This window comes from Haliotis rubra, unplaced genomic scaffold (genome assembly GCF_003918875.1).
Source record: "Haliotis rubra isolate DU_JTF1 unplaced genomic scaffold, ASM391887v1 Scf1010, whole genome shotgun sequence".
Taxonomy (NCBI): domain Eukaryota; kingdom Metazoa; phylum Mollusca; class Gastropoda; order Lepetellida; family Haliotidae; genus Haliotis; species Haliotis rubra.
In genome coordinates, this window is record NW_025764905.1 from 306,661 (window position 1) to 317,210 (window position 10,550).

Here is a 10,550-nt window from a genome sequence, read left to right on the forward strand (position 1 = left end):
CAGTATGGCTGGACTCAGTGTCCTCTACGTTAACAATGTGTACAGTATCGCTGGACATCACTGGGTCCTCTATGTTAACAATGTGTACAGTGTGGCTGGATTCAGTGTCCTCTACGTTAACAATGTGTACAGTATGGCTTGACTCAGTGTCCTCTACGTTAACAATGTGTACAGTATGGCTGGACATCCCTGAGTCCTCTATGTTAACAATGTGTACAGTGTGGCTGGACTCAGTGTCCTCTACGTTAACAATGTGTACAGTATGGTTGGACTCAGTGTCCTCTACATTAACAATGTGTACAGTATGGCTTGACTCAGTGTCCTCTACGTTAACAATGTGTACAGTATGGCTGGACTCTGTGTCCTCTAAGTTAACAATGTGTAGAAAACTATTATAATACAAACATTTCAAGTTCGGACAGCAACACGATGAGGAGATTAGTAATAATCAGGGAGGAGCATCTTGCTTAGACAGGGTATAGACTAGTGTCTGTCTGTCTGTCTGTCTGTCTGAAGTACCATCATCATAAAATAATCAGAACTTTCTTCTCTGCCATGTTTATGACGCTGTCCACAACGCTTTGTGTTGATCTTCACGACCATGGGGGCCGGTCTCATAACATTGCATCATGACAGTGTCTTAAAACTAGAGCTTTCTTTTCCCCCGTCATGTTGATATCGTTGGTACATATCTCCGTGTGTTCCTACTCACGACAGTGGCCGCCGGTGTCATAACATGGCATCATGACAGTGTCTTATAACTAGAGCTTTCTTCTCCCCCGTTATGTTGATATCGTTGGTATATATCTGCGTGTGTTCCTACTCACCACCACTGCCGCCGGTGTGATAACATGGCATCATGACAGTGTCTTATAACTGGAGCTTTCTTCGTCTCCGTCATGTTGATATCGTTGGTACATATCTCTGTGTGTTCCTACTCACGACAGTGGCCGTCGGTGTGATAAAATGGCATCATGACAGTGTCTTATAACGAGAGCTTTCTTCTCCTCCGTCATGTTGATACATACGTATCTGTGTGTGATCATACTCACCACCATGCCCGCCTTTAGCATGCCACATCACGACAGCGCCTTGACAATCATGGCTTTCTTCTCCTCTGTCATGTTGATGTCGATGCCCACCACAAGTCTCATGCTGACATTGAGGACATGTGGGTTATATACCCGGAACATCGGCCACAGTGGTTGACTACAGTCTACATTGTCTAAGGTCGATATGACTTTCTTCTCCTTCACATCAATGAAGACAATCTTCTTCCTGGCGTCATCATAGACAACACCGTAGTGTAGTGTGTGTGATGTCCCTGCTGTGTTGGGGATGGTGTCAGGTAGATGTAACACATCCTTTCCCTCCTTCATGGTTACCCTGCATATCCCTTTGTGAGTAGTACAGTAGTGGACGATCAAACTGTAGGGATGGGGACGACGGTCTACGTAGAAAGCCATGTCCCTCTCTCTCTCAGCACAGACACCAACCTCCAGGATGAGAATGTTCCATGTGAGTGTTTTGTCCAGTCCGACCCTGGTCTCCGTCTCCCAGTACTGGGGACAATCAGCCAAGGGGTAGGGGATAGTGCTGCATGTGCCCTCATAGATCGTCTTTCCCCTTTTCCCTGCAGACCTGGTCTCCGACTTGCTGTTGATCAAGTCCCCCTCTGTGTTGATGTGGGTGCCCTTAAGGTTAATATTATCTGTGTCATACTTCAGATGTATACCTACAACACATAAACGTGGATTAGATGCTCCTGATGACAATCACTGGGTTGTCTGAATAATTTCAAACCGCCATCACATATCTGGAATATTGCTGAATGCAACGTTAAACAACAAACAAACGAGTAAAAGATAATCTTAAGAACAAAATGATAAAAAACAACAACGTGAAGGTCAGTTTTGATCACTGATTGCTATGTACAGGCCATAAAACTACCGTATCCCGTGATGGGATTCAAACCATGGACCTTTTGATTGGAAGTCGGATGGCTCGTCCACATGGCCATAGGAAGCTGACAAAGCGAAATTGTCATATGTATATCATTTCACGCCCTGTCACATAAACATCGTATCTACTGAGTGTAACATTCTGAAAGAAGGTACAATAAGTGACCAGTCCAGCAAACACTAATCAGGTGTCACCGATTCAGAAGACAAATTCTCTCTAGGATGATGTTGTCGTATCCCATATATAGTCAGCATTGACATCAGGATCAGAATTTGTGTTCAGCAAACTATGCTTGTCGTAAGAGAAAACTAACAGAATCGGGTGGTTAGGCTCGCTTGGTTGCCACATGTCATCGTATCACAATTGCGTAGATGGATGCTCATGGTGTCCATCTCTGGATTGTCTGGTCCAGACTCGAGTATTTGCAGACCGCCGCCATAGAGCTGGAATATTGCCGATTGCGCCGTTAAACAACAAACAAACAAACACTTTGTACGTCGATCATTAGCCAAACAGTTGTTCCAAAACATTCTACTACAGAATACACTGGGTGGCTAATGTAGCCAAGCCCCCAAATCACCTCCATGATGTGACAATAGGTTCGGAGGCTGTAGTGTAAGCATAGATGGTAAATGGGTAGATTATGAACGTACACTTCAGCACCATCGACTTGTCCAAGGCGTCTGGTTTCAGCAGGTGAACATCGCATTCATTGAGCAGCCCTGCAACATCAACATTGCCATCACTTTGATAAAACAACATTTTCATATCTTGTAGTGAATGTCAATAATAAACCCAACACACAGGCCAACATTTTAGTGTTAAAACCTGGACTCAGTTATCTGAACGAAGAAAGTAAAGGAACAAAGGTGACTGGACTTTACCAAGCAGGAAATGGGTGGTTTCTGAGGCTCTCTTCACGATGTTTTCGTTCTCATCGATGCTCTGAAAAGATAACCCTTAATCAGACTTAATTGTCTGTAAGTATGTATGTCGGGACATATGGGGAGGTAGGTGATAGGTATGTACAAATATCTAGATATTGTAAACTTAACTCGGAAAGGAACATACAATGTACCGAATATGCCGTATATTTTATCTACTGGCACAGCGATGTTTCTGGATTGCTTTACGGTGGTTTGACAACCTCATAACGGCCTACGATGTGTAGTCACAATAAAAGTAATATCTATAAATCGTGCCCTCTTCGTTGTCAACGAATACCTCCAAAATAACTGAATGAGTAAGTCAGTGAGTTTAGCTTTACACATTTTTTAGCAATATTCCAGCAATATCACGACGGGGGACACCAGAAATGGGCTTCACACATTGTGCCCATGTGGGGAATCGAACCCGGGTCTCCAGCGTGACCCAAAATAACTGAAGTTACCTTGTACCTCTTTTTAATAAAGTGAATGTTTAAAAAGCATATCATTCTCAGATTGTTAATTCTGATATAGCTTGCATGTATTTCGATTTTGTTTTTGTCTCAGTCAATGATCCTCTTCTGTTTTCAGATGTGCTGAATGAATGGATGAATGAATGAATGAATGAATGAATGAATGAATGAATGAATAATTATTCCTTATCCCCGCATCAGCGATATTACAGCTATTCGCGGCGAGCGATGTGCTGTGGACATTAGATAGGTAATTATGGACATGTACTTCTGAAAACGGATTCAAAATGCTTTAGATCGTTGTCTTACATTTTAGTTGGTTATAGTACATTGATACTTTGTAGTCATACATACTATCTCATATGCTCTTCTTTAGCGGTTAAGGTGCATTATATTATTTTAATTACCAAACTCACGTTCTTATATTTGATTTCCATCTCAGCTATGAAGTCATGTTCAGTTTGAGTTTCCTTGTCTGAAACAACACCATGATGTAAATACACCCTTAAGAATGAATGAATAATTGGTGCTTTACGCCCCATCAGCGATAATGGGACATCCATAAGAAATCTCGACTGTAAAATTCCAACATATTATGAGCAAGTGTTACTGTTTATAAAGTGCGTGTTTTTTAAGTATCTAATACAACTCGGCTGACTAGACAATGGCATTGTGTCAATAAATACCGGTGCTTTAAGTATAATATTAGTTGTTTTTCGAGCAAAAACCTCGAGTTGCTGAGAATGATGTGTCACATGTTATATTTGGGATTACAGTTTATCCGTAAAGTACAAATTCTAGTACATTTTGTTAGGTTGAGTCCAGCCGTGATTTGAACCCACACTCTCAGAGTCAAGCACCCGATCACATAAAGTCAGCGATCTAACCTACTCAGCCACAGCGGTTTCCATAGAAATGGAAGTCTGACAACTGGTAGACTATGTACTTTGTGTATCCCTCTGACAAATGTGAATTGACACCACCCACATAGCCGACAGCTATAAATAGACAATGTCAGTTTGAAGGACGCTTCTTAGTAAATTACGGATTCTAGACCCAAAACAGTCATAGAATCTGTAATTTACTGAGAACGTGTAGTCCCAAATACAACATAACACTGTAGAACGCTGTCCCATTTCTACACGCAATAACAAAACAACTCTGATCACTTTCTAAATGGCATTGTGTATCCATAAGAATAGTGCATCTGTAAGCACTATAAACCGCTGTTCCACTCCTACACGCAATAAAAAAGAACTTGCAATCATATCACATATAAATACCTCTTGCATATTGTTTTTCCATGTCCTTGGTCACGACAGCCCCAAATCGTGATATGTTTGATTTCAGCTTTGACAAGCCGTTGGTGTTAAAGACAGCTGCGGGTATGTCCTGTGTTTGAGTCTCAGCAGTGTCAAGGAAAGCCCGAGTTGCCTCCCTTACAGAACTCTCCAACTCCAGGAGGTCTGATTGTGAGGCATACGTGAGAACCTTGGTGACGTAGTCTATAACATAAGAGCATTTCTTCGAAGCTCCTTCACATGTGTTTAGCTGAGTACGGAGACTTGCCTTGGTCGCCTTCGTCTGACCTTCAAGATCAGTCAGAAGTTCCTTCTCTCGTTGGTCAAGTTGTGATCGCAGAACTCTGAAAGTATGGCCAATATTTTCTTTCAGTGTGTTGTGCGTTGTATCTGTGATTTCGGTCCCTCGTCTGATATTCTGAATGTTGGACTGTTGACGAGCTTGTAAGGTTGCCAGCTCAGTTTTGTGTTGGTCCAGCTGTTTGAGGATACTTTCAGCTACCACATCTAGCTTCTCAACTTCATGATCTGCGTGATCTTCAAATCTACATCTTCCACAAATCAAAATGTTGCATCTCCGATCAAAAAGATAAAGAGAGTCAGGGCTGTGGATACTGCACGGGGTTGGAATGTTTGAGACAGCTGGTTTAAAGTCGCTGAGGTTTTGAAGTACATGTTTTCTGGTAAGTTTGAGGCTGCAGTGCATATTCTGGCAGTATTCACAGAGGAGCTCTTCACAGTCCTGACACCAACACACAGCCTGGTTGCCGTCATCTTCATTTGTACAGAGAAGCTCCGTGGGGCGATGTTTGGCTGTCAGATGGAATATTTCCTTCTGTCTCACTGCATCCTTCTTGAGCCTTGTATCTGTGAGGTTGACCTCCGTCTGACAAGTAGAGCATGATATCACCCCACCAGTTGCAGATGTCACACACGTCTCACACACAGCATGTAGACAGGGCAGTAGGTAGGGGGCGGGGCCTTTGAGGTCAAACTGCTGCTGACAGACAGAACACATGGGGAAGATGTCCATTCTGGAAGACAGTAAACTTTAATGAGTGATCTCTGTTATATTTCCCCTAATGGTGAGATAGGTAGTTTGCAAACCAACATATAATTGTCACCCAAAGAACAGTTTACAAGCATCTCAATGTTTAATTTTACACGTCAAATCGCTTATTGTGACCAAAGGCACCTGGGTCCACAGTAGAATGTTGAAAAAAGACCATTTTAAAGCCCTTTTGGGCCGTTCTCTGTGGTGTTTTTGCAAAGTTTTTTTCGTCCCACACAATCGTAAACACTTGAGTTTTGTAATCTGTAATTATACCTATCCATATATCCAAGTACTCGTGTAAAAATATTTGACCTCGAGACAACGCACCCATAACAACACTTGTTTTTTCAAAGGTGGTTATTGTGATTTGCATGCTCCATTCGACAGACTTCTTTCCTATATTTTCCAAATTCACTGACGAATGTTCCTTCAGGCCGATATAACATTTTGTAAAACCTATTCCTGATGTGTTACCAGACAGTTTAAGCATTTCATATATCCCTAACTTTGCATTGTCTGTTTGTCCATCTATTCAAATAAGACATATAACTGTGTCTTCAACACAATGTCTCGTTGAGTTAGTCTCTGTGTAGAATAACAGCTAGTCCCTGACATTAACATATTTTCAGTACAAATGATTCCTAAAATACATTAATTAAATATAATAAAAAGGCTCAAGACACACATTCAGGAAAGCAACAACCCGTCATTATCCGGGTTAGAAAAAGTCGCAAGAGTCGACAAAGGGGATTGGGTGGTCAGGCTCGCTGACTTGACTGACACGTTATAGTATCCAAATACTGTAGATGCTCATGCTGTTGATCACTGGATTGTCAGGTCCAGACTCAATTTTTTACAGACTATCGTCGTATTGCTGGACTATTGCTCATTGCAGCGTTACACAGCAAACAAAATCCAACAAAGCTTATAAAAGAAGCAAACTACAATAAATTGCAAGACGTACGAGACTGTGTATGTATTGTATTGTATGAGAGCCGAGGCAGTAATTTGAAATAGAAACCTCTTCTCAGAAACATAATACTGTGTCTGAATAGGCTTGTGCTGCTTTATGTCATCGAAATACTGGGCGCCGGACAACACATCCACGTTCTATCCACAACCCACAGAGGCGAGGCGGTTCGTTAACAACGAGAGGTACCTTGTCATTAGACTAACAACTAGTCTCTGAAATGAACATATTTTACTGAAAAATGTTCATAGTAAAAAAAATATATATATAATGAAAAGGAGCCCTGAGACTTTCTTCATTTTCAGTGAGGAAATCTAGACTTGCCACATTTTCTAGACTTGTGTGGGCTTTCTTGGATATAAACTCTGTCAAAAAAGAAACGCAACCCCTGTATTTTAGAGATTTTGATCTGAAGTTTTAGGACGACACGGCATTTTTATTATTTAAGACAGAAGTCTGAAATTTGGCAGAATAATAACCCAGATGGGCATGTTTAAAATTGTCATTTCAAAAGTCATCTCACAGACACCAGTTTGTCACCAGGGGGGCGTCTTTCTCAGTATCTCGTATGAGCACCACGCGCTGCAATCACTGCACGGCATCTCCTTGGACAAGAACGGATAAGACGCCGGATTCTTTCCTGGGGAATGGCTCTCCACTCCTCCTGCAGTGCAACGGCGAGCTGTTGCAGCGTCTGTGGCGGCGGCTGACGTTGACGTACGCGTCGATCCAGAGTATCCCACAGGTGTTCAATAGGGTTGAGGTCTGGTGATTGAGAGGGTCATGGCAAGACATTGACGTTGGAATTCTGCAGAAAGGTCATTGTTGCACGTGCAGTATGAGGCCGGGCGTTGTCCCGTTGAAAAATCTGTGTCTGTTGGTCAATAATCGGGAGAAGGTGAAGCTCTAACACGTGGTTGATGTAACGTTGGGCTGTCAGGTTCCCTGGAACGATCACCAAGTCTGATTTCTGGTTGTATGAGATGGTTCCCCAAACCATGACGCTTTCTCCGCCAAATCTGTCCACCTGTCGGACGCAGATGGGCGCAAAACGTTTATGACGTCTCCTATACAGACGCTGTCTTCCGTCGTGACGTTGCAAAAGAAAACGTGCTTCATCAGAAAACCAGATTCGCCTCCAGTTTTGTAAAGTCCGTATCCTTACGTTGTTGCACCACCTGAGTCGTCGGCGTCGATGTAGGGGGCGTAGTACAGGTCCAACAACTGGTCTACAGGCACGTAAACCCGCTTCTTTCAGACGGTTCCTAATCGTTTGAGCTGACACTCTCCTCAAACCTGGTATTTGTGTGGCAGTCACGGTTGGTAGGGCATGCCGATTACGCAGGTGATGGACCCGGATGTACCGATCTTGAAGGGGGGTCGTGCTTCTTGGCCTTCCACTTCTCGGGCGATCGTTGGTCAAATTGAAGTTGTTGTAGCGGCTCCAAAGTCGGGATATCGTTGTTTTGTGAACATTTAGGTGCCGTGCAACAGTTCCAAAACTTTCTCCGGCTTGAACACGACCAATGGCGATATTTCGTTCGGCAGCACTCAATCGTGGCATTTTTAACACAGCTTTTCGGCGACAAATGAATGAATATAATACGGAAGCACATGGGCTTTTATACACCCCTACATTAACTGCCATTTTCATGATTTGCATGTGTTTTTTTTGTGCGAAGTCACCATGAGGGTCATTTCATGCGTTGTGACGGAATAAGCAATAAAATACACTTATGCGTACAAATGCAGTTGTTTGGATGGTAATCTTCATTAATTACGTGTATCATTTCAATACATTCGAATAAAATTTAGTTTGGAAGCAATAACTTCATTCAAACGAATTTTTCATATCTGAGGACAGGGGTTGCGTTTCTTTTTTGACAGAGTTTATTTGCTTCAGGGTCTGTACGAGAGACTACCTTGTCATGTATATCAATACAACATATATCCTTGCAGTGCAGACTTTTCACCACGATCACAATAAGAGAACTATTCTTTCAATAGATCTTTTGAATACATTCAACATTAGCACAGTGGTAGCTGGTAGGATTTTGCATTGAGCACACTTTCAAACTACAGCAAGACGACAAAGGCTTGTGTGTGCACGCTATGGCACAAAGACAGTGTATCGTGGCTTATGTGAGTAGCAAGCTGGTACGAAACATACTTTCAAACTAACGCAATACGATGAAGCTTGTCTGTCTCGATATGACACAGAGCATGCGCGTAGCAAGCCAATTGTTTTTCGTGTAATCCCGATATGGTGTAAAGCTTTAGATTACGATAGTATTGAGGGCTTGCCCAACCTTTTATATCAACAATCATGTTTAAGCCCGGACTGTTTTTTTATAACGGTAGCTACGCCCCTGCAAAGACAGTGTATCATGGCGTATGTGAGTAGCCAGCTGATACAATTTTGTACAAAACGTACTTTTAAACCATCGCAACACGATATAGGCTTGTCTGTCTCCATATGGCACAATTACGGTGAGTCATGGCGTGTATGAGTGGCAAGCTGCCATCATCGTAAAACGAAAGTAGAAATTTGTCGTTTTTACGTATGACAAATAACCAGGATTTACAACGTACGACCATGGTATTTGTACCTCCAGCAGTAACAACGTGGCATCGTGACATATACTAGCACATGTAGGACCTGACTGATAACCGTGTACTGGCCTGCGAGATGAGAGACAGTTACAACACACCTACCTGGACAAATAGCTTCCTTCTCTGTGGTACAGAGGTCACTTCCGGCAGATGACACGTGACTAACATACTTGAAGTGTAATCTATCCGGTGCATGTTTGCAGTGTTATTGCATGACTGCATATTTGTGCTGTTTATATAGACTGACACGTGGCAACGTGTGTGGGTATTGGAGCGTATGTCACAGCGTGTATTATATAATGTGTGTATGTGCAAACAAGCAGGTAGAAACCATCAATCCTACTCTCCCTGCACACGGGGCGATGGGTAGTCTAGTGGTTAAAAGCGTTCTCTCGTCCAGCAGTAGACCTGGGCTCGATTCCCCACATTGGTACAATGTGTGAATCCCATTTCTGCTGGTGTTTTCTCAGCCGGCAGTCGGTTACGGTGATGGTGCATTTGTCTAAGGATGTAGTGTATCGACCGTTGTGTCAATTCGGGCCTCATCTAAACAACCCAAACCTATTCTCGTGTCATAGGCACCTGACTCTGATATATGTATAAGTATGACCTATATATATCTAGGTCATACTTATACATATATCAGAGTCAGGCGCCTATGTCTCGTGTTTGACAAAATAGGATGTTAATGCATGTTACTGACTGACTGAGTTTGGTTTTACGCCGCTTTTAGCAATATTGCAGCAACATCAGGGCGGGGGACATCAGAAATGGGCTTCACACATTGTGCCCATGTGGGGATTAGAACCCGGGTCTTCGGCGCGACGAGCCAACGCTTTAACCATTAGGCTACCCCACCGCCCCAAATGCATGTTAAGGTAAACCCACAAGTCAACCAATAGTTCATTACATTGAAGCATCGTTCACACTTCTATTTATTAACACACAGCACATATCATTTTGAGATCTCGCCAACAAATCACATGTGAACTCATCAAAGAAGTGACTTGATAATCAAGCCAGCCTCGTGTTGTAACTGGATGCTTACACACCTAAGCCACCTTACTTGCATTATTTGTGGTCCAGAAACAGTTTTTATCAGTAATATTTTACTGATGAAAATCATACTTGACCTCCTGTTTATAGTACATGATTGATACTAAATCATATTTGTATTATACGTACTCGCGATAGAACGCCGTTTTATGGCTGTAACCTGACACTACAAGGGGATAGGAATGGCGTTAAAAG

At 42.5% G+C, this 10,550-nt stretch overlaps 1 protein-coding gene across 1 annotated transcript; it reads right to left on the reverse strand.

Moving 5' to 3' along the window:
* Nucleotides 1-232: 232 nt before the first annotated feature.
* On the reverse strand, nucleotides 233-9,488 carry LOC124269197 (transcription intermediary factor 1-alpha-like). The gene is made up of 6 exons (XM_046704208.1): nucleotides 9,402-9,488; nucleotides 4,645-5,696; nucleotides 3,778-3,836; nucleotides 2,847-2,907; nucleotides 2,616-2,684; nucleotides 233-1,735 (listed from the first exon to the last, which is right to left on the reverse strand). The coding sequence occupies exons 2-6, from the start codon at nucleotides 5,693-5,695 to the stop codon at nucleotides 1,080-1,082; spliced, it is 1,896 nt and encodes a 631-aa protein (XP_046560164.1). The 5' UTR covers nucleotide 5,696; nucleotides 9,402-9,488; the 3' UTR covers nucleotides 233-1,079.
* Between the last annotated feature and the right edge of the window lie 1,062 nt (nucleotides 9,489-10,550).